This window comes from Microcaecilia unicolor, chromosome 2, assembly GCF_901765095.1.
Source record: "Microcaecilia unicolor chromosome 2, aMicUni1.1, whole genome shotgun sequence".
NCBI classification, from domain to species: domain Eukaryota; kingdom Metazoa; phylum Chordata; class Amphibia; order Gymnophiona; family Siphonopidae; genus Microcaecilia; species Microcaecilia unicolor.
Genome location: NC_044032.1, coordinates 559,880,259 through 559,905,632, shown reverse-complemented (window position 1 = coordinate 559,905,632; position 25,374 = coordinate 559,880,259). Strand labels below are relative to the sequence as shown.

The 25,374-nt window shown below is 42.9% G+C and overlaps 1 protein-coding gene across 1 annotated transcript in view; it reads left to right on the top strand.

The window, feature by feature from the left end:
• DLC1 (DLC1 Rho GTPase activating protein) overlaps window positions 1-23,522 on the top strand; it is a 744,850-nt gene extending 721,328 nt beyond the window's left edge. Inside the window, 5 exon segments of the mRNA XM_030191431.1 lie at window positions 2,839-2,953; window positions 3,778-3,996; window positions 10,409-10,626; window positions 18,834-19,007; window positions 21,222-23,522. Of these exon segments, the coding sequence (XP_030047291.1) occupies window positions 2,839-2,953; window positions 3,778-3,996; window positions 10,409-10,626; window positions 18,834-19,007; window positions 21,222-21,342 (847 nt within the window). The 3' untranslated portion in view covers window positions 21,343-23,522.
• The last annotated feature ends 1,852 nt before the right edge of the window (window positions 23,523-25,374 follow it).

Sequence of the window (25,374 nt, the reverse complement as noted above, 5' to 3'; positions counted from 1 at the left end):
ATTATCCACTTTGGGTAGATAGGTTTGCAAAACCTGCACATTCATGAGGAGAGAAGCAAATAGCTCTTTCCTCAGAGTTTTGAGGTGGTGGTAGACACCACAAAAGTTTGGACTACTGCACCGTAATCCCTGTGTAGATCTCAGGTAACCAGCATCTATGTGTGCCTCACACATTGTAAAATTGGAAGTATATCCTTATATATATATATATATTTTTTTTTTTTTTTTTTAGCCTGCTCAAAGCACACACACTTGAAATCTCTGCATCCCGGCCATCTACAGTAGGTGCAGAAGTGGCAGCTTTCTGGAATTATCTTCTTTTCAAAGTTTCTTATTTTCAGAAAATCCCAGACTGACTTAGAATAGGAATTTGAAAAGCCTTAACTAGTGCACTTCTAGGATTTTGTAGGACTAGGAGCCAGCAGAGTCACACTAATAGAATCATTTATTCATTTGCTGTTACTATTTCAGATAGCGCAGATGTGCCTACCATCGCCTATCAATATGATTACCACAAGGTAGAGTTTTTCTGAAGCTTATGCACCATGGGGTAGAGCGCACGCACAGCTTTTATCACACACTTAAAACCGTGCCATGTAGAAACCTAATGACGTGCAGCTTTTATGAGGGATTTCCTATTTTTATTGTAGTTTCTTTTCTTTTATTGTATTTTATTGTGAACTGCTTTGATATATTTTTATGTAAGATGGTATATGAAATGTAATAAACTCTTATAGGCCCTGTTTACTAAGCCGCGTTATAAGCGTGTTAGTGTTTTTTTAACGTGCATTAGCCATGTACACGCATTAACCATGTATGCGCCTACAATATCCCTATAAGCGCCTACACAGTTAGCGTGTGCGCTAATTGTAGACACGTTAAAAATGCTAACGCACCTTAGTAAACAGGGTCTTAAATGCCAAATAGTGGAGATAACCAAATAGTTGTTTAAAAATACAGCAGTTTGTAACTCAAAATCACAAAGAAAACCTTTATTTAAAAAGTTTTATTGCTCGCACAAACTATATAAGACTTGACACTGGGCGTGTTTCAGTGTTCTCGCCTGCATCTGGAGTCCATAACAAATCTGGAAATGTAGACAGGCGTAACAATCGGTCCTATCCCAAATGTAACTGTAGAAAAACAAATATAACACTGTGAAATTCTAGTGCCAGCAGCCTGCTTGCAAATTCTATGTGCACAGAACTTACGTGGTCATGGGGGGGGGGGGGGGGGGGGTCAATTCAGCAGGTAAACCCAGCTTCTTGTGCGCACATCCAAAGAAAAACAGAAGTGCTAGCACACATCTGTGGCTGCTGTTCTGCCCATAAGTATTAGCCTCCCAAAAATTTCTTGCATGTTAACATTTTTGCGAGGCTGGTATTTATGCATAGAACAGCTGCCACAGATGTGTGCTGGCATTTTCATTTTTCTTCAGACACATGCATATTATTGCTATTTCAAAGTTGTAGATACTTGTCCTGGCTGCAGAAAAGATTAAAATGAGGCATTTATTGGGAAGGGGGGATTCTAGTTTGGGGATGGTGTATTTAGCACTTCAAGTTATACCTTTGTTATTATTCTAAGTGCACTTTGTGTAAGTTTGAAGGTTATATTGTTGTAATTTGCACTGGAAATATTGTACTGAAACCCATTTTGTTCTTCAATAAAAATTTAATGTTTCAAAAAAAAATATGAGACATTTAAATAACAAAAAATTGATTAAATGCTCTCAACCAGCCCTTCTACACTGCCCCGGACCTGGTTTAAAAAAAAATCAAAAAACTGTGCTCACCCCCTTTCTGCGTTGCGCAACCAGTGACCATCGCGGTAACCATGATGTTAGGCTCACTGTAGCTTTCTGCATCGACCTAGGAATGTGCTGGGAATACCCCCAACAGCACACAGCCAAGGCACTTACTGTGCAGTAAATGCAAAACTTTACCACATTTTAATAAAAGGGTCCCTTAATCTTTATTCTAGTAACTAGTAAAAAAGGCCTGTTTCTGAAACAAATGAAACGGGCGCTAGCAAGGTTTTCCTCGGAGTGTGTATATTTGAGAGAGTGTATGTGAGAGTGACTATGTGTGAGAGAGAGCGTGAATGTGCAAGTGTGTGTGTGTGAGAGAGTGTGAGTCTGGGTGCGAGTGTGCCTGTGAGAGAGAAGAGTGTGTGTGTGAGAATGAGAGTGTGTGCAAGTGCATATGTGAGACACAATGTGAGAGAGAGAGAGTGTGTTTCACACAGATACAGTGTGTGCAAGAGAGAGAGTTTGTGTGAGACACAGACTCTCTGTGAGACTGAGTGTATGAGACCAAGAGAGTGTGTGAGTGACTGTGTGACACATAGAGAGTGAATGTGATAGAGTGTGAGAGAGTGTGTGAGAGTGAGAGAGAGAAAGACATTGACTGTGAGAGAGAGAGAATGTGTGTGTGACAGAGATACCTCCCCCCCCCCCCTCTCCTCTCTGGTGTCAGGCCCCCCCTCCCTCCCTTTCTCTTTGGTGTCAGCCCCCTCCCCCCCTCTCTCTCTCTCTGGTGTCTGAGCTCTGGCTGTGCTTCAAGGAACTGACCAATCCTATTTAATAGAATGCACCTCCAACATTCTGAAGCCGAGAAACCTCGTGTGGTTGGTCACTTCTGCTTGTGACGAACCTGGAAGTACGTGATGTCAATTCAGGAGATGGATACAGAGAGCAGGAATGCCTCTGCCATGCAGTCAGCTTCAGAATGTTGGAGGTGCGTTTTATTATATAGGATGTTACCATCTAATGAATTGTTCTCATTTTATACTCTGTTTTTATCAAGTTTTTTTATGCTTTATATTTTTCCTCTATAGAGTGATGCAAAGAAAACATAGTCTGGGCAAACCGGATCAAAAAGACTTAAATGAAAACCTGGCTGCCACGCAGGGGTTGGCCCACATGATCGCCGAATGCAAGAAACTCTTCCAGGTGGGACATAGCTCTTAGTTTTCACTGATGTGGAATTTTATTCAAATGAAGGTACTCTCTCAGATTTATAAAAGTGTGGGGAGGGGGTGCAGCAGTGAAATAGAATGGGAATGACCTCATGCAGCCAACATGTTGAGAATCCTTTAAGACTGTCCACAGCTGTATTCCCATGCCCAATGTTTGTCAGTATGCAAATGCTGCATTCCAGTTGCTGCTATTTTCTGTTCCTTGTTTTTACATTCTTGCAACAAGTACAGATGTCTTGTCACACAACGCTTGTATCTGAGTTTGTAATTTATTTGTATCCTAGGCTAAAAATCCCCTTGGCCTGTAGCCTTCTTTTCATAGGGTTTGTTATCCATTAGTAATGGACGCCTCTCGCTCCTTGTGTGTGTGAATTCCTATGTTCTAGTTGACCTCGGCTGAGGAGTAGTGCTGAGACCCTGTACACTCATACCACTGTTATGTTGTGGTAGCTTCAGGACTCTGTTACAAATTAAATAAGCTTTTAATGTTTTTGTTTGACTAATCCCACAGTATTGATAACGTTATTGCTACAACACTCAGGCAGTCTGAAAGAAAAAATACTCTATAAACATCTTAGCAGTAACTGCAAAAGACTTCTGTTGCTGTTCTTGGCTCTGATAAGGGGTTCTCTTGAAAACACATTCTAGTTAATGTTCATTTCCTTTTCTCCTGATACACTTCAGATTTTCGACTTGGTGGTATTTTCCCCTTGACACTTCAGAAGAAATAAGTTATGTGCCAGGTGATTTTTTTTTTTTGTTGTTCCTCCTCACCCCTTTTCTCACCACATTTTCCAGATTCCTGAAGAAATGAGCAGATGTCGGAATTCCTACATGGAGCAAGACCTGAAACCAGTTAGTTTGGAAGAGCTCGGGCGCAGGAACGGCGATGAGCCTTCAGATTATAGCTCATACCTGCAACAGTGCATTGACAGTCTGCTCAAAGAGGCCAAAGAGAAGTTTAGAGGCTGGTTCAGCTGCTCTACATCAGAACCAGCAGAACTGGCCTACAAGAAGGTAAATGAGACAGAAAACATGAGGGTTGATAATTCTACACAATTTAACCAGTCAGAAACGGCTTCTGGCCAGTTTAATCGCCTGTTCGGGGCTAACCAGTTGGCACTGAATTCAAAACTGGCTATTTTGGAGGTGTTTCAGGGGCAGAGTCGACACTTGACCAGTTAAGTGCTGATATTCAGAACTAAACCAGCCAGGTTTACCACATAAACAGGACTGACTTTTATGCGATCCTGTCTTTATGCGATAACCCCATAGCCAGTTACGTGATGAATATCTCACTTAACCGCCTATGTGTTAGCCCACTCCCCAAACCTGGAAATTCAAATCCAGTGCCTAGACATACTACTACTAATAATCATTTCTATAGCGCTACTAGATGTACGCAACGCTGTACACATTATTTGCAGGTACTTTCATATATGCCCTGACATTGTATTTCCATATTTAGTGCCACTGACGGTCAGCAAAACGCTGATTGCTACTGGCCAAATATCAGTCCCATGGTTTTCCTTTTGAGCAGTACAATGCTTCATCACTTTACTTGACTCTGTGTGTATTTATAAATTTAACCTTGATTTCCAGTTTTACATAAGAACATAAGAGTAGCCATACTGGGTCAGACCAAAGGTCTATCTAGCCCAGTATCCTGTTTTCCAAACAGTGGCCAAGCCAGGTCACAAGTACCATGTGGAAGTGTGTCTTAGTGATTAGAACTGCAGTCTGAGTACCAGGAAAGTCAAAGTTAATATTCTTCTCATTGGCACTTCTTGTGACATTAGACAAGTCACTTCACCCTCCATTGTCTCAGGTATAGAACTTGGACTGTAAGCGCTCCTGAGCAGAGAAATACCTTCTGCATCTACTTGTAACTTAACTTGAGCTGTGGTTTGGAAAATCATGTAATCGAATCCAAATCATTGTAAAGATTTATGACTGCAGTTTATACGTGTGCTGCTGTTATCTGAAATGACATCTCTTTTTTTTTTTTTTTTTTTTTACTGTGAATGGTAGTGATACTAGGAGACAAAGCAGAATAGAAATTTAAAGGGAGTAAAAGTGAAATGGAATGCACATTTCCTGTTATCAAAGGGAAAAAATCTGAAGCAGATGCTAATTTCTTTGCAAAATGAAGAAAAACTGCATTTGAAGTCCTGTAAATTCCTTCGTATATAGGACAGTGGCATGACATGGGGCCCCCACAGCATGATCTTTTTACACAAACCCTAAATGCGCCTGCTGTGGTTTGTAGCATTATAGTTCAGGCCCACACTTGCTGAGAAGTGTTGCCACAAACCCACAAAACTGAGGTAAGTCCTTTGCTTCACACTGATCAAACAAGTGGCTACCCAAGTGAAAGTACCCTTCATTCTCCGAGGACAAGCAGGAAAAATCTCGCGGGAGGTCCCGCACGTGGGGTACGCCCACCGCTCATGCGCGGCCATCTTCCCGCCCGTGCGTGACCGCTCCCACTCAGTTTTCTATTTTTCTGCGCTGGAGAGAGACGCAGTTTCATCCCTCTCCGTGTCAGCCCCAGAAAACCGTTTTGCGGCCTAGTCCACTATTTCTTCTACGCACGTTCGCGCACCCCCTTTTTTTTCGTTTAAAAAAAAAACTTCCTTATTGTCGAGTGTTTTCTTTTTATTTCGCTTCGTTGCGTGTCCGATTTCTTTCTTTTGTTTGTGGTGTTGTACTTTTGCCGCCACTATCAACGGTTTTGACTTTGCCAACACTATTTTTCCATCGATGTTCTCGAAGGTCCCGAGCTGATTCAAAAAGTGTGGTCGGTGCGGCCGGCAGATCTCGCAGACCGATCCTCACACTTGGTGTCTCCAGTGCCTCGGTCCGGAGCATAATTCCAAGGCGTGCACCTTGTGTCTCGGCTTGAAAAAGCGGACGCAGGTGGCGAGGCAAGTTCTTAGGGACCGTCTTTTCGGAACTTGCGCCGGCACGTCGACGGCATCGGTGTCAACGGCTGGGACTTCAGTATCGGTACCGATGTTGAAGACTTCGACGCCGAGCATGGCATCGACCCCAGGAGTACAGGTTCCCTTGGCCCGACGACCTGCCAGCGATGGCGGCAGTGAACAGCCGAGTGGGCAATCCGCCTCGGCTGGTCCCGCCGCCCAGGGCCATCGGGACCAAACCCTGTCGGATCAGACCCCCAGAGGCTGCGGGGACTCCACCTCCTCCTCATCCATGCCGCAGAGCGCCGATGACGGGCATCAGAAGAAGCTTTCGAAGAAGCACCGTCATCGGTCGACCATGGCGCATGGCATGGGCAGCTCCGGAACATCGAGAGAAGATTCGATCCCTAAGAAGCGCCCACGCCGGGAGGAGCGCTCCCCCTCTATTGAAGAGGTGTCGATGCGCAAGTCGTCGGGTACCCCGGTACCATCTCCTGGACCCGGACAGCTTCGAGCACCGACGCCCGAACAGGCTCCCCAGCCTCTCCCGACAGCGGCCCTAGACGAGTGTCTCCGAGCCATCCTCCCAGGTATCCTGGAGGAGCTGATGCGCCAGGCCCTGCCGGCACCGGGAGTGCTTGCGCCCGCGGTGCCGTTGATGGAAGCGCCGGCTGGCTCTGGCCCTGTGATGCGGTCTTCGACACCGTCTCGATCTCCACTCAGGTGGAATCCCCGTCGGTGGAGGGAGCTTCGTCCCTGCCGGCACAGGAGTCCACCTCTCGGCACCATCATCGAGGACGCGGTTCCTCGGGGTCGAGACAGGCCCTGTTACAGTCTGAGCTCAGAGAGCTCATGTCCGACACCGAGGAGGAGGCCTCGTGGGGGGGAAGAGGAGTCTGCGGGTCTTCCCTCCGACCCCACACCTTCACCGGAGAGGAAGCTCTCGCCTCCTGAGAGCCTCTCCTTTGCCTCCTTTGTCCGGGACATGTCTATTAGCATTCCCTTCCCAGTGGTCACCATGGATGAGCCGAGGGCTGAGATGCTCGAAGTCCTCGACTATCCATCACCACCTAGAGAGTCTTCCATGGTACCATTGCACAATGTCCTGAAGGATACACTGCTTCAGAACTGGTTGAAGCCCCTATCTAATCCCACCATCCCCAAGAAAGCAGAGTCCCAATATAGAGTCCACACAGACCAGGAGTTGATGCGGCCTCAGCTGCCACATGACTCAGTGGTCGTGGACTCTGCTCTCAAGGGGGCCAGGAGTTCGAGGGATACCGCCTCGGCGCCCCCGGGGCGGGAGTCTCGCACTTTGGACTCGTTTGGGAGGAAGGCCTATCATTCTTCCATGCTCGTGACCAGAATCCAGTCATACCAGCTCTATACGAGCATCCACATGCGAAACAATGTGCGGCAACTGGCGGACCTGGTTGACAAGCTCCCGCCGGAGCAGTCCAGCCCTTTTCAGGAGGTGGTCAGGCAGCTGGAGGCTGTCCAGGGGTATTTATGACACTTGTGATGTGGCATCCAGAGCTGCTGCCCAGGATATAGTGATGCGCAGACTCTCATGGCTGCGTGCCTTTGACCTGGACAACCGGACACAGCAGTGCCTGGCGAATGTCCCTTGCCGGGGGGATAATATTTTCGGCGAGAAGGTCGAGCAGTTGGTTGACCAACTGCACCAGCGGGAAACCGCTCTTGACAATCTCTCCCACCGGGCGCCTTCAGCATCCAGGTGGTCGTTTTTCCCGGGCCCGGCGGTCTGTACCCTATGCCTACAACAAGCGTAGGTACAACCAGCCGGCCCGAAGGCCTTCCCAGGCACAGGGCCAGCCCCAGCGCGCTCGTTCCTATCAACAGCGTGCGACCAAGCAGACCCCTGCAGCTCCACAGCAAAAGCAGGGGACAGGCTTTTGACTGGATCCATGGGAGCATAGCCACCATAAAAGTGTCAGTACCGGACGGCCTTGCTGGCCTCCCACTTAGTCACCTCTCCCCTCTCCAGTCGGTTCAAAACTCTGCTGCCCGTCTCGTCTTCCGCCAGGGTCGCTTTACTCATACTACTCCTCTCCTCATGTCGCTTCACTGGCTCCCTATCCGTTTTCGCATCCTGTTCAAACTTCTCCTAACCTATAAATGTACTCACTCTACTGCTCCCCAGTATCTCTCCACACTCGTCCTTCCCTACACCCCTTCCCGTGCACTCCGCTCCATGGATAAATCCTTCTTATCTGTTCCCTTCTCCACTACTGCCAACTCCAGACTTCGCGCCTTCTGTCTCGCTGCACCCTACGTCTGGAATAAACTTCCTGAGCCCCTACGTCTTGCCCCATCTTTGGCCACCTTTAAATCTAGACTGAAAGCCCACCTTTTAACATTGCTTTTGACTCGTAACCACTTGTAACCATTCGCCTCCACCTACCCTCCTCTCCTCCTTCCTGTACACATTAATTGATTTGATTTGCTTACTTTATTTTTTGTCTATTAGATTGTAAGCTGTTTGAGCAGGGACTGTCTTTCTTCTATGTTTGTGCAGCGCTGCGTACGCCTTGTAGCGCTATAGAAATGCTAAATAGTAGTAGTAGTAGGTTGAAAGTTTTTCACCCAAGGTGGCCTCTCATAACCTCCGACCAGTGAGTTCTCCAAATAGTGCAGTGTGGATACACCCTAAATTTGATCTCCACCCCACCAAATTGCCCACCAGGAGTTCAATCCTTCAGCTCCCACCACAGGCAGGTACTTGCAGAGGAACTCTCCGCCCTTCTCAGCGCCAATGCGGTCGAGCCCGTGCCACCCGGGCAGGAAGAGCAGGGATTCTTTTGACGGTTCCACCAGCTGCTTGCTGGGGCGAGTTCCTGACTACTGATAGTAGCTAAGTGAAAGACCCTTGAAGACGCTTGGTTAGCGAAACATAATCATGTCGGTCTCTTCCGAACATCATCATCAGTTGATTTAAGCTGAATTTACTGTGGAGGATACAGTGAAGAAGATTGTGTTCAAGTTGAGTTGGCACTACTATTGAGCTTGCAGCTATCTTTGTGATTGACTTTTGCGGTGCTCGTCGACTGCTACTTAATAGAGCCCGCAGACCCTTTGAGCATTTGTTAAAGATTATGAGCTACTCTACAGCATATGCTTTGATTCTGTGGTGAATACGCAGTGTGAGCTCATTATAGAGTTTACACGTTAAGCAAAGACTATCTACATCTGCTCATTGAGCAAAAGACTTTCTACAACATTGTGAAAAGAATTGCTGCACATCTTCATATAGTAGTTTTTGTAAAGGTTTTATATCTAGCAATGTTTACAGTATTATGTGGAGTGATTTTAGGTTGTGGATGTGGGTTATGAATGAGTGTGTGTAAATGTGAGTTGATGACAGGATATACAATGTTTAGATTATTTTGATATTTAATAAAGATACAATTGTTTAACGGTTGCTTGATGGTTTATGTTTTGATATTTGTGTGCAACCATTGTTTATGTTTGAACCTTAGAATTGTATATATATGTATATATGTGTGTGTGTGTATATATATATATATATATATATAAATATACACACACACACCTTGTTACATTAGTATTCAGTAAAGGAAAATAGGCGCCTACTTTGCATTATGGAATATGCACCAATCAGGCAGCCAGTTAAAGAATTACCCTCATTGTGTGTTTATTCTGGGCATAGTTTAGAGTGCCTCTGGATTTATCCTCTGGCCAATCGGCAAAGAAGATCAGTAACCTCCCGTTTCATAATGGAGGGCCAGAGAGACTCCCAACAGGGCATGTTAGTGGTTATAGTTAAAATGGGTCCCTAGAATTAATTTAATAGATTTTTGACAAAATGCAGATGTGTTTTTGTCTCCAACTGATTCTAACTGAATTCAAGAAAGCTTAGGACAGGTACATAGGATCTTTAAGGGAGAGGAAGGGATAGCAGATGGCATGGATGGGCAGACAATATAGGTGAGGAGTGGGCAGCCTCGGACCTCAAGGGCTGCAACCCATTTGGGTTTTCAGGATTTCCCCAATGAATATGCATTAGATCTATTTGCATACAATAGAAGCAGTGCATGCAAATAGTTCTCATGTATATTCACGGAGGAAAACCTGACTGGGTTGCGGCCCTTGATGACCAAGGTTGCCCACCCCTGGGATAGTCCGTATGGTCTTTAACTGCCTTCATTTTTCTATGTTTTTATTAGCTAGTTGAGATGGTTGTTGGAAGTATATGCCTTGTCCACATATGACTAATTCTGTGTAAGCTTGACTTTAACGGGAAGGGGGGGTGTCATTTTTTTTCTCTGGATTCTTTTCTTGTAAAAATAAAATAGTAAAGCATGCTCTAGTAATCTTTAAATCATGAATATGAACAGACCTAAATAATTAGATATGCTAAGATTCATTGTTAATCTGCTATGTGATATCTATAATCAAGTCTTGAATGCAAGCATGTTTGCCAAGGAACTGAATTTACCATGCTGCTGCTTTCATGTCTCCAGGTGTGTGATGGGCCCCCTCTGCGACTATGGAAGTCTACCATTGAAATCCCAGCTCTGCCGGAGGAGGTTTTGAATCGTTTGCTGAAAGAGCAGCAACTCTGGGACGAAGATCTCCTGGATTCTAAAGTGATTGAAACCTTGGACGACCAGACTGAGATATACCAATATGTCCAAAATAGCATGGCACCACACCCAGCCAGAGACTTTGTAGTCATAAGGTAAACATTTAATTTTTGCCTTTGAAGTGAAAGCATGGCTTCCCGTTTGCGCAATAGGACACGATACGACAGTATAACCTGATGTGGTTGTGATGCAAACAAGACGAAGTGTAAATTAAGATAAGTGCCTAGCAAATTAATTTATTGCAGGAAATGGTAATACAGTCTAGAGTAGAGTAAATCATACTAGGAGTAGCCTAGTGGTTTAGTGCAGCGGACTTTGAACCTGAGGATCTGGGTTCGATTCCCACTGCAGCTCCTTGTGACTCTGGGCAAGTCACTTAAACCTCCATTGCCCCAGGTACAAAATAAGTACCTGTATATGTAAACTGCTTTGATTGTTCCTACAGAAAGGCGGTATATCAAGTCCCATTCCCTTTCCTCTTAGTCTATTCTGGGTATTGATATCACGCTACAATCGGTAAAGAATCTAATCAGGTTACATGAAGTTCAAAACTCAGTTAATGATGGTGATAACCCTGCTTTACTTATGAGGGGTGGCTCATGACCATTCTAATCAATCCAGTAATGTAGAAAGCTAGTTTGTAAATTTAAAATGTTGATTTGTTCAACTTTTTTTTTTTTTTTTTTTTCTTTTACTTGAGTGGTGATTTCCTGTTAAAGATACTCAACTCCTTCCACCTTTCAGTTGTTGTTGTTGCTGATAGATTAGTAAATTAGTTGAGTGCTGGGATTCTGATACCAGAAGCCTTCACCTGCAACTACAGAGGAATTTTTCCACTTTCTTGAATAAACCACCATCCTATCGTTCCTAGTCTGATCATTTACAGTGGGGGAAATAAGTATTTGATCCCTTGCTGATTTTGTAAGTTTGCCCACTGACAAAGACATGAGCAGCCCATAATTGAAGGGTAGGTTATTGGTAACAGTGAGAGATAGCACATCACAAATTAAATCCGGAAAATCACATTGTGGAAAGTATATGAATTTATTTGCATTCTGCAGAGGGAAATAAGTATTTGATCCCCCACCAACCAGTAAGAGATCTGGCCCCTACAGACCAGGTAGATGCTCCAAATCAACTCGTTACCTGCATGACAGACAGCTGTCGGCAATGGTCACCTGTATGAAAGACACCTGTCCACAGACTCAGTGAATCAGTCAGACTCTAACCTCTACAAAATGGCCAAGAGCAAGGAGCTGTCTAAGGATGTCAGGGACAAGATCATACACCTGCACAAGGCTGGAATGGGCTACAAAACCATCAGTAAGACGCTGGGCGAGAAGGAGACAACTGTTGGTGCCATAGTAAGAAAATGGAAGAAGTACAAAATGACTGTCAATCGACAAAGATCTGGGGCTCCACGCAAAATCTCACCTCGTGGGGTATCCTTGATCATGAGGAAGGTTAGAAATCAGCCTACAACTACAAGGGGGGAACTTGTCAATGATCTCAAGGCAGCTGGGACCACTGTCACCACGAAAACCATTGGTAACACATTACGACATAACGGATTGCAATCCTGCAGTGCCCGCAAGGTCCCCCTGCTCCGGAAGGCACATGTGACGGCCCGTCTGAAGTTTGCCAGTGAACACCTGGATGATGCCGAGAGTGATTGGGAGAAGGTGCTGTGGTCAGATGAGACAAAAATTGAGCTCTTTGGCATGAACTCAACTCGCCGTGTTTGGAGGAAGAGAAATGCTGCCTATGACCCAAAGAACACCGTCCCCACTGTCAAGCATGGAGGTGGAAATGTTATGTTTTGGGGGTGTTTCTCTGCTAAGGGCACAGGACTACTTCACCGCATCAATGGGAGAATGGATGGGGCCATGTACCGTACAATTCTGAGTGACAACCTCCTTCCCTCCGCCAGGGCCTTAAAAATGGGTCGTGGCTGGGTCTTCCAGCACGACAATGACCCAAAACATACAGCCAAGGCAACAAAGGAGTGGCTCAGGAAGAAGCACATTAGGGTCATGGAGTGGCCTAGCCAGTCACCAGACCTTAATCCCATTGAAAACTTATGGAGGGAGCTGAAGCTGCGAGTTGCCAAGCGACAGCCCAGAACTCTTAATGATTTAGAGATGATCTGCAAAGAGGAGTGGACCAAAATTCCTCCTGACATGTGTGCAAACCTCATCATCAACTACAGAAGACGTCTGACCGCTGTGCTTGCCAACAAGGGTTTTGCCACCAAGTATTAGGTCTTGTTTGCCAGAGGGATTAAATACTTATTTCCCTCTGCAGAATGCAAATAAATTCATATACTTTCCACAATGTGATTTTCCGGATTTAATTTGTGATGTGCTATCTCTCACTGTTACCAATAACCTACCCTTCAATTATGGGCTGCTCATGTCTTTGTCAGTGGGCAAACTTACAAAATCAGCAAGGGATCAAATACTTATTTCCCCCACTGTACTACTCTGTGAATTCTGCACCACTGTACATAGCAGAATTGTACAGAATTCCCCTCCTATGCAGAATTTTGCACAGGGACCAGGAGCAATTTGCATGGCTTCCAAGCCCTATCCTGCTTCTCCATGGCATACATGGACATTTGCACCCCAGGCTTGCCCTCTTTCCCCATCAGTTGTATTCACATTAATCTTTACTTTTCAGTTTTACCTAGGTTGCGCCATCTTATTCTCAAATCATATTTTTTAGTTTGTATTATGCTCTAGTCCCAGGATCTGACATTGGTACCAAGATTCTATTTAAATGTTCTCAGTTTGCGATGTTTGTGCCGTCAGTATACGCCCAAGGATCAGGTCTGCTTCTGTGCCTCTGGGGGTGCCTACAACATTTTTCTTTTTCTCTCTGTCTCTCTCTCTTTTGGGATGATACTGTTATTGGTTTCCGTTTGTGCTTTCTTCAGTTTCCTTGTTTGCCTTCTGATTTGAGGTTGATATAGGTCTACTGATGTCTTTTGTGTCAGTACAAATTCTAGGGTTATCCATCAGGTGTTTGCTGTCCACTGGTTTTGTTCCCATCTCTAGGAATATTGATAGCATAGGGTATTTGTAGAATTGTGTATAGGTCTTTACATTCCAAAATATTATTGATAATCTGATCTTGTCAAGTTTCAAGTTTAGTTTATTCTTGATGGAACAATAATATACAACACAAGCTCTAACTGTAACACATCTTTTCATTTAAGAAATGAACGAAGACATAACTTCTCAAGAAACCCACTGACTATTCCATATGCATTAATAGTTATCTTGCCAACCACTGTAAAACACAGCATCATACAATTTTGTAAATGTAATTGAATCCATATAATTTCTAACAACTGTTAAATGTAAGCCACATTGAACCAAATCTCGTTTTTGGATAATTATGGGATACAAGCATGAATGAATGAATAAATATATAAATATACTGTGTCATAAGTATTTACCATCTGAGCAGTTTCTAATCATTAAAAATTACAGAAGGAAAGGAACTACAACAATGAATAGGAGAGAATAAAAGAAGTGAAGAGAGCAAGATAAGGAGACGTTGAAATGCAGCATTAATGAGCCATCACATCCACATAGACTATCATACCACAGAGTAGGGCTTGGAATCAGGAGGGCTCAGACCTGAAGGCATCCTTAAACAGAAACGTCTTTAGACTGATTTTAAATCTATCAAGATTGGTTTGTAAACGAAGATGACGTGGAAATGAATTCCAAAGTTGGTCCATTTACACTAAAAATCTTGAAACAAATGGTATCAAAGTGGATGTGCCTCAATGAAAGAACAGATAACAGATTATGGGCTGAGGATCTCAAGCTTCTAGGTGGCATATAAGGTACTGCTAAATGAGAGAGGAAAGGAAGTGTCCAGAGGGGCCTTAGCAAACTGGCACGGACTCAGGGAAACGTGAGCTCTTGGGCCGCTGTCGAAGTATGGCGGCAGCAGCAGGCAAACTTTCCAACCAGGACTGGACTAAACAGGCAGGACAGGAACAAACTAGAAGAGCAATATGCACACAGACAGGAATGGGGTACACAGGAACCGGGCTTGACTAGGTAGGACTGGAACAGACTAGAAGTGCAATGAGCACACAGGCAGGAACAGGGTACACAGGAACTGATCTTGACTAAGCAGGACTGGAACAGACTATAGAAGTGCAAGGAGCACACAGGCAGGAACGAGGTACGCAAGAGCAGAGGGGCCGCAAGACCGAACTGAAACCCGTGCACACCAGAGCCCTCTCATATAGGCCACAAGGCCGAACTGGAACCCACACACAATAACAGAAGGCAAAAAGAGAAGGCACATAACATACAGGCGGAAGCAGACTGGGCAGAGCATGAGGCAAGACAGACTAGGCAGAACTCAAGGCTGGGCCACACGGCCAAAAGGGAAGAGGGAAGCCACACAGAAGAGCAGGGCTGAGCCACACAGGCACTCAGATACAAAGAACAGAACAAACAGGGAAAAACCAAGACAGAAGTACTAACCCTAAGACACAGACAGATAAGAACCAAGGCAGAAGTGCCACACAAGCACACCGAATAAGAAACAGGGCAGAAGTGCTACACAATGACTTGAAAAAGATAGAAACAAATTAAGTTACCTTTTATCTGGGAGTATCAAATACATTTATGGTAATGTCTATTTCAGCTTGTCCAAGTCGGCAAATTGTCATCTACACTAGTTAAAACCAATACAGTGAGCAACAGGTTTAACAAATTTTTGATTGACTAGGTCCATCTCCTGAATTTCAACTGTATAGCACTGTGCTTAGAGGCCATCTTATAAAGCAGTGATATTCATTAATTTTTCAGTTGAAGCCACTTTGGGTCCAAAAGGGCTGAGGGAGAACTGGCAAATATCTTCCTACATGGGCCACAACACTGACTGATATGTGCCAACACCCACCCCACCAGAGCATCTGCCTCGATCACACAAGCAAAACACAGATAGCCCCTCTTCAAATACAGAATAAGTGACCGCAAATTAAAAATACTAATGTAAGGGAAATGGGACTTGATATACCACCTTTCTGTGGTTTTTGCAACTACATTCAAAGTGGTTTACATAGTTTATACAATGGAGGGTTAAGTGACTTGCCCAGAGTCACAAGGAGCTGCAGTGGGAATCAAACCCAGCTCCACAGGATCAAAGTCCACTGGACTAACCACTAGGGTACTCCTCCACAGCAATTAAACTGAAACCCTAAGATGCCAGACTCTGCATGCGGTATAGCACCAGAGATGGAAATAAATGCATTTCCTCCTGTACAGTGGAAAATATAAAGACAGCAGCAACTGAGCATTTCAATCACTAAACTAAAAATAAAATCATTTTTCCTACCTTTGTTGACTGGTGATTTTTATTTTTCTAATCATCTTGTTCCCAGTCTCTGGTTTATCTGTGCTTTTAACTCTTGTTTCCCAGGCCTATTATCTATTTGTTTTCATTTTCTCTCCTTCTTTCTTCACTTCCTGCCTTACATCAATTTTTGGTACTTACCTTTCATATTCAGCTATCTTACATTTTTCTGCCTCCTGAAATTTATATCTAACTCTTCCCTTCCCCACCATCTAGGCACCTTTGTCTTCCCTCCATCCATATGCAGCATTCCCTTCCCTTCCTTTCATTGCTGGACAGCATCTCTCTTACTGCCCCCCCCCCCCCCCTCCCGGGTGCTACAAAGTTGTGTGGTTTTTTGAGAGCAGCAATTAAGCTAGGCTGCCTCTAGCTGGGTATGAGACCTTCCCACAAGGCCATAGGAATTTGCAGCAGAGGTAAGGCCTCAGGGGCTAGCTGGAGGCAACCTGGCTTAATTGCTGCCAGCAAAAACACACAAGTTTGTGGTGGGGGGGGGGGGGGGAGGGGAGAGCAGCTGGATCTGGAGAGAGAGAGAGGCCCAATGTTAAGAGCAAGCATGTATGGCAGTGTTCTGAATCTAGCAGCACAAAAAAAAGAAAATAACAGTGAGGGCCACTATTGTCCCATAGGCCTTGCATTGAAGAACACTGTTCTAAAGGATTCTGAAAGGAAATTTTTTTTCTCTTAATTCAAAGTAAGAAGACGTTCTAGAGTAAGGTATTCTGCTACCTTCCTCCTCCTGTTAAACACTGACTAGTAAAGTTTTATGTTGTAGTTTTCTTACTTTTGTAATTGTTTTCAGAATGTCATGTCTTCAGCACTTGTTGTGCAGGCACTAAGAAAACTTTAGGGAAATCATCCAGCATCGAATAGTTAAGCTCTGGAACTCTTTGCCAGAGGATGTGGTAACAGTGGTGTTAGCATATCTGGGTTTAAAAAAGATTTGGACAAATTCCTGGAGGAAAAGTCCATAGTCTGCTATTGAGACAAACATGGGAAGCAACTGCTTGCCCTGGGATTTGTAGGATGGAGTGTTGCCACAATTTGGGTTTCTGCCAGGTACATGTGACCTGGCTTGGCCACTGTTTGGAAAACAGGATACTGGGCTGTATGGACCATTGGTCTGACCCAGTATGGCTACTCTTATGTTCTTAATTACCACAAAAATGAGGCCGGAACACCTGGAATGTGGAGCATAAATACTGTAGAACAACTCTGCCGTAGGAACAGTTTGATGGATTATTTAAAGATTATTCAGTTTGTGGGTGCTGTTAACCAGATATGTGCCAGAAAGTGAGCTATTCAGCAGCACTAACCACATAATGCCACTGAATATTTCCTCTGACCACCTTGGCACTATTCTGGGCAGTGCCAGGTCAGTTTGTGAGTGGAGCTGCAGGATATTTGGTTAGCAGCTATATTCAAACAGTTAACCAGATTGGTAACCGGCCAAAATTAGGACAGCAAAAAGCAGTTCTAATTTTGGTCAGGTGTCTGGTAGCAGTTTGAATATCAATACTAAACAGATATTAACTCCAGTCAGCACTGATTACCAAATATTTGGTGCTGGCCTGTAGTAGATATCCGTGCTAAATATGTTGCCGTGGGCTAATTTTCAGTGTGTTTTTTTGTGGGGGAGGGTTTTTCCTCCTATTGACTCTTGATACAGCAGTGATTTGCTGGAGCTTCCAAACTGTTCTAAAAACAATATAATGACTTTAAGGATATAACTCCTTTGATCAGTTCTGCTGCTCGGTAAATAACAATGCAGGAGTTTAGGAAATGTGAGCCTTCCATACCTTTTAACATTCTTTCTAACCTTATCAACAGAATCCTCCAGTTATTTGTATTGATTTAAGCTGTAACCCCTGGGTTCTGTATATGGTGCAGATCCAGGATGCATTCGCAGCTAAATTAGTTAACAAGCTATCAAGTGTGAATTGATGGGCCTTAACAATCAATAGTTGCGCTTAATTGGCACTAATTCAGATTTGCGTGTGCATCTAATTGCGCGCTATTCTGTAAACCCAAGTGCCTAAATCTCATAGTGTGTGCCTCAAAGGGGGCATGGCCAGGGGATGGGGCGTTCTGAACATTTACGTACACTTTTCTAGATTAGTGCCACTCACGCACTGAAATGCCATGAATTGAGCATCGGCAGTTAGACAAGGCTTCAGCTGGGGTAAATTCCAGCACTAAGCTTTAGATGCAAGAACCAGCTCCAAGCGCTATTCTAAAAAGAGCTCATCTTGGAGCGCCCTTTATAGAATACTGCTTAGCGCTCATTTTTACCGGTGCTGATTCATAAGCACCATTTATTGAATTCCCTCCTATGGACTAGATTCTGTGCTTGGCACCTGAAAAATTGGTAAGGAAAATATTTCTGTCTAAGTGTATTCAGTAAACAGCACCTAAATTTAGGCATGGTTTATTGAATACACCTAGCCAGTTTATGAATACGCCTGTTGGCCATGCCTGTGCCTAACTCTAGGCGTGTCCATTTACGCCAAGTAAAACTTGATGTAAATATCGGTGCCTAAGTTAGGCGCGGAGAAGGTGTACTGTGCACGTAGATTTTCAGAACGCCCACAGTCCACCCATGGCCATGTCCCCTTTTTGGCAGTGCACGTTAGAATTTATGCACATCACTGTACAGAATACATCTAGCAAGTTGTGCGTATAAGTTATAATGCCAGTTAGTATCAATAATTGCTTGTTAAGTGGCAATTATCAGCGCTGATTGGCTTGTTAAGTAATTAAGTAATGAGATTGCACGCCCAAATTCAGAATATGATCGGATTTGCATGCCCAATTTTGGTCATGCTATATAGAATCCGGGGGGGGGGTATATGTCCACCTTTCTTTCAGGGTTTTGTTTTTTTATTTTTACTTATTTCTATGCTTTTTATTTTAACAGAACTTGGAGAACAAATTTACCAAAAGGTGCTTGTGTACTGTTGGCTACCTCAGTGGATCATGACCAGGCACCCATCGCTGGGGTCAGAGTTAATGTGCTGATATCTACACACCTGCTTGAGCCCAGTGGGACAGGAAAGTGCAAACTCACCTATGTATGCAGAACTGATTTAAGGTACAATTCTGCATGAATTGACTTTTTTTTTTGTCTTTTTAAATGATCTTTGTTTATTTTATGAGTGAGTAAAATGTACATGGGGTCTCTATGTACATGGAGTAATGTGAATAAGCTAGTAATCCCTAGATGAACAATGGCCAGGTGTTTTGCATGTGAGCTGGTGTGGCATCACTTGAGGGAGAAGACGCTCATTCCCTGTCAAATGTTGGCAATGTCCTGGCTTTCCTCTCCATAATCATATTGACATTTGTACTACTTCTGGCAGCCTGAATAATGTCTCACCATACACAGGAACATGCCCATGGCCGTGCCTTTCAAACTGGCTCTGTAGCATGACAAGACATGCAGTCTTAACAGTCCCACAAATGCTGCTTCCTAGGATTTCTTAGTTTATTTTCAATCACACCATAGTTTTGGATGAACCTGTATCCTTAAAAGGGAAAACCTGTTGCAAACATTTTCAATCCTTAAGTCCTATTCATTACCTGGTTTGATATGTTCAGGACTGATTTACTTTGGCTTCCTCTATTCTTTGTCGGAGAGAAAAAGCTTAGTAAAACTCTAAGGGGGTCCTTTTACAAAGGCATGCTGAAAAATGGCTCAGTGTAGGCGTGGGTTTTGGACTCACACAGAATCATTTTTCAGCACACCTGTGAAAAAAGGCCTCTTTTTCTCCCCCCACCCCCCCACCCTACGAAAATGGATGTGCAGCAAAATTAAAATTGCCTAAAATTCAGAAAGTCCTTAAAGACTCACCTATTCAGAAGGGCATATCCGAATGACCCAACTTAAATGACTCAACCCTGCAACACCTCACTATTAAAGATCGTGTTGAACATTAATGAACTCTCTTACCTCAACCCAACTTGATTGAATCTTATCTTCCCTATCCCAATACAACATTTTGTACCTATCCCGTACCGGATTTGGTGAATGCCTTCACGGTATTATGTAAGCCACATTGAGCCTGCAAATATGTGGGAAAATGTGGGATACAAATGCAACAAATAATAATAATAATCTATTTTGGGTCTCAGACCTTACCGCCAGCCATAGACCTAGCAGTAAAGAATTTGGGCGGTAATGACCTACGCATGACAGATGCCACTTGGCGGGTGTCCACTACGTGTGCCAGAAAATAAAATACATTTTTCAGACGCATGTAGCAGACGCACGCCAAAATTGAAATTACCACAAGGTCCGGGCGGTAACTCCAATTTGGCGCACATTGGATGCGTGTAGGTGCCTACGCGGCTAAGTAAAAGGGGCCCTAAATTTGGTAAATATTGTTTTGCCACCCAGATGCATGACTGAGCAGTTGATATACAACACTTTTCCCTGTTCCCAAGTAGAACAAAATCCCAGTAGCCCCAATTAATTTTTCCTAGAAAATAGGGATCGGAATGGAACCCCACTGCATTCTGGGAAACAAATGGTATAGATCAGTGGTCTTCATTAATTTTGAAGTCAGGGCCACTTTGGATCCAAATGAGTTGATGGAGAGCCACCAAATATCTTCCTGTGTGGGGCTGCGACACTGCTGACCAATGTGTCTAGGACATCCATCCTCACCAGCCTGTCTTCATACTTTACATTGGGGGGTGTCCTCAAGAATGTGGAGTGGAGGAGTCGCCTAGTGGTTAGAGCACTGGTCTTGCAATCCAGAGGTGGCCAGTTCAAATCCCACTACTGCTCCTTGTGATCTTGGGCAAATCACTTAACCCTCCATTGCCTCAGGTACAAACTTAGATTGTGAGCCCTCCTGGGACAGAGAAATATCCAGAGTTACCTGAATGTAACTCACCTTGAGCTACAACTGAAAAAGATGTGAGCAAAATCTAAATAAAATAAAAATAAAATTTCCAAATACATTCTCTTTGTCGATCCAGAAATGCCTTATCCTTCAAACATGTGGCTTTCCCCCTCATCCACTCAGGAACTTGGCTAGACTAGCAGAGAGGAAGAGGGGAAAAAAACCTGAATGATGGGGGCTGCTGGAGGCCTTGCATTGAAAAACACGGGTATAGATTGTCACATTAGCCCTTAGTGTGTGCCTAGGGCTCCTAAAAGTTAAAAAAAAATATACATATTCCATTCCAGTGTAGCCTGGTCAGTATCAACTGCTGATCCGCTATCTTATTTTGTTTCTAGTTCTTTAGTGTTGTATTTCACAGGAAGAATGACAGATATGATTTTTATTCTGTGCACTAGGGGCCATATGCCAGAATGGTACAACAAGGTGTTTGGGCACTTGTCTGCAGCTGAAATTGTCAAGATAAGGGACTCGTTCACTAATCGGATGCCTGAGACCAAAGAAGTAAAATCAAGGTGACTGGTGAAAGAGAGCTACTGTGCGTTCAGCACCTCCCAACGAATATCTCTGAGAATCTGTCAACTGCAAAGCTTAGTCACAAATAGTACCCCAAGGTGGACTGTGCAAATTATTGGAAGACTGGCAATACCATACATGTTAAAGCTGCTGCTTGTCCTCACAAGATCTATTGTATAGGTCTTGACTGGAAAACATATAACTCTGGATTCTCAAAGTGCAAAATAAATGTATATTTTATTGTTTGAATAGCTTCTGAGAAGCAAAATGCCACAAAGCAGAATATATATTGTGGAACAATATGGAAATACTACATTCCTGTGTGATATTCACTTTATATGCGTATATGTCATATTAATGCTTGAGGGACTGGTGTATCCACTGGAATAGCTGGTACTCTTCAATGTATTCACATTGAGATGGAGAAAGATTTGCACAGACAAGCGTGTGAATAATTGTTGTGGTATTGAATGGATTATTGTAAGTGTAAGCATGGTGTCTGGTACACTGAGATGGGCAAAATGACTTTAATGTAGTTTAACTTGGATTCTTCTATTAGGACACAGATCAAGAGAAGAATGAAACTGGGCAAGAAAATCACAATTTGTGATTGTGATGAAAATCTGTTTTGTTGAACAGGAAAGTATTTCACAGTCAGTTCCTGATCAGAGTGCTGTAAAATCACAAGCAACATATGTCAGAGGGGCTTTGTAATATTCTTAATTTCCCAGTGTTTTTCTTTTTGAATTATGTTGTATTTTTAAATCTTTGGGACATCACTGAACAAAACCTCACCCAAGGCAAATAACCGGAATTTAAGATGGACTTCTAATCGCAATCCATAACGGGGGAGTTGTCTTAGCAAATCCCATACAAGTATAAATATTAAATGTAGTAATAGGAAAAGCATGACATCTGACATTTTTTTGCTACGTACTCTGGCCTGCTCAGTTTGGTGGCTTCATACTGTATTTGGATGGCTTGTACATAAAGGGAGGTGCACCAGAAGGATGTCAACCAGATACACTTAATGCATGGCCAACCTAGAGGATTCTTTATATCATTGTTGAGACATTCTTGGTTATTCGCCATTCCCCATTTCATTCACAGCCCTGTGCAGATTGACACATTTGCTCCTGCAGTGAAGCATTTAGCATAGGAATTACATTTGTCTGGTTAATGATCCAAATACAGCCATTTGTGGTGTTATCGCTTAAAAAATATTGCATGTCCTCTTGAATAAGTGTGATAAAGAGCAGATTCTAGGGCTCTGTATGTCTTTATTTATCTAAATATTATATAGGAACATTTTAGCATTAGGAGATGCAATGCCTTTTAAGGTGGCATCTCAGTTCCTGTAAGTGTTTAGTTTTGAAGGAAGCTAATTTGAATTTTTATCTTTTTTGGGTTTTTTAAAACCAATTCCTGAAAGCTTGCATTAACTTGAATATCTGATTGGTTCAAGCTGAACTCTCTCTTTTGGAGTGTCATGATTTGTCTTTATAGACCCAGGGGTGCTTCTTGAAGACAATCTTTTTATGGCAGTAGCTGTAGTGACACAGAGAGGCCCACTGGAATTGCTTTTTATACAGGTTTTACTGTAGAGGGGCTGAAGAAAGTGGTGTGAGAGATACAGTACTTGCCATAAGTTTTAATGTTTGTACTGATCCAAAGTGGATAATGTATGATTGAGAGTGAAAGAAGGATTTTTTTTTTATTCTTAACTTTTTTTAATGTTTTTGTTTTTACCATTCAGTATTTCAATTTTATTTTTTATGAAGAATATTTGTTACAACCAGAAACTTTAAATAATTACAGTATTGGTGGTGTTATGAATATATATAAACTTTATGTTCAGTTTATAAAGTGTTTGTTTTTAACATGTTAATTTTATATTGTACATACCATTCTGTTGGAACTTGTATACTTGTCCACAGTGTATTGTTAAATATAGATAACGCATGTCAAAAATAATTATTTAAAATATACTCTGTATTTAAACCTCAGATAAGCATTATTATTTTTTGTACCTCTTGGCTTTTTTTTTCTGTTGTAAATATGCTTTAGATGATTAAGGTCAAAGTGTAAAGGACAAAGGAAAAGGTTTTTAACTTGCTATATTTGCTATATGTTTGTTTGTTTTTTGTACAGAATATAATCAAGTGCACTATTAAATGTTTAAAATGGAGGGAACGCCTTTTGTCTGAATAGTTTAATTGTGCATGATGTTTGTATCAGAGATGGAAAACGTTCCTTGAACCTGTTTGGCCTCACTAGTCTGGTGGCTGCATGCATTATCAGATAATTTGGTGGTGAGACATTGAAAGGGATCAGGGTGTTGGGTTTCATGTCAGTTGTAACAAAACCATGGTGGAAGATGAAGCTTGAAGAGGCCTGCCACTGTAGATGTTCAAAGCCCACTAGAGATTGAGATGAAGAGTAATAATAGCTTAACTTTCAACCCCTTTCCTAATTTAGGGCCTCTTCCGTGTTAGCGATTCCTGCGCAGTAATACCGACAAAGCCCATTCAAAGTGGTAGGAGGCCCTTAGTTTTTGTTTTGGGTTTAAAATGCCCTTTCTAGATGTCCGTGTGGTTTACCCATCCAGATTATAGCCAACAAGGAGTTATGTAGCCACTTCTTTACTATTTCTTCTTTTTAGTCTATAGTGGAAGGGGTAGGGGAGGTGGACAAAGGTGGGTGTGGAAGGAATGAGGAAGGTGGGGTTGACTATGGTGGGGGGGGTGAGAGGGGATGTTTTCCCCCGTGAGGGATATTGGTAGGGGTGGTGGGCCAGGTAGGGGGGGAGAGATTTGTACATGTAAATTCTAATTATTGCTAATTGGTGCTCATTATTGCTGTTAAGTGCTGTTATCAACGCTGATTAGCTTGTTAAGTCAATTAAGTTACATGCATTTTTATGGAATATGCTTGGATTTTGAAGCACTAGGTGCGCTATATAGAATCCTACAGTATGCCCCTAACTGCCTACTATTAGACATGTCCACTTAAGGACAAAAATCAATATGCAGGGACCATCAATAACATAAAAGAAACTCCCAGCAAACAAATAGTGAAAAATTCTTGTTTTGAATGTCGCATTGAGCACACATTTTTAACTGTAAGTTTTTATGGATCTTCAGAAGCCTGGTTAGCTGAATGCATGTAACTTTTCAAATGCAAGCACTGCCCATTCGTCATTGATCCAATTTTGTATATAAATTTTAATTTTTAAAAATTAATTCTCTGAAGATATATGTATCTTGTTTATCAGCTGGTCTCTATAATTCTGGTGGCATAGACGCTGCCACCAATTTCCTGGCCATGTTGGCAGAGGCTCCGATTCTTAACAACATTGAAAGTTAAGTAGCTAAATGCTTTTTCATATATCTTCAGATGAGTTCTTAAAAATGAAAATCTATATAAAAAAAATTAGATCAATGACAAATGGGCAGCGCTTGCATTTAGAAAGTTACATGCATTCAGCTAGCCAGGCATCTGAAGATCCATAAATATTTACAGTTATAAAGTGTGCTAAATGGTGACATTCAAAACAAGAATTCTTCACTAAGGGGGTCTTTTATTAAGCCATGGTATTAAGCTCACAGTAGAAATCAGCTGGCGGTAAATGCCGAGATGCCCATAGGAATATAATGGGCATCTCGGCGTTTACCGCCAGCTGATTTCTACTGCGAGCTAAAAACACTACAGAGGCTTCGTATTTGTTTGCTGAGAGTTTTTGTGTATATATACTATTAGACATGAGCATTTACACCAGCCTTTTGATTGGCATACATACTCATGGCCAAAGTTAGCCATGGAACTGCAGACTTATGCTAGTATTCTATAACAACAATTTCATGCGGAACTAGAGTTAGAAGAATTCGTGCTGAGCATGCATCATCTCAGTGCCTAAATTATGGTGCCCATTGTTGAATTTACCCCTACACATATAATGCTGGTTTGTTTGTTTGTTTATTTATTTGGCTTTATTTCAGAAACCAACTCACTAATTAAGTATAGTAAAGGAAGAAT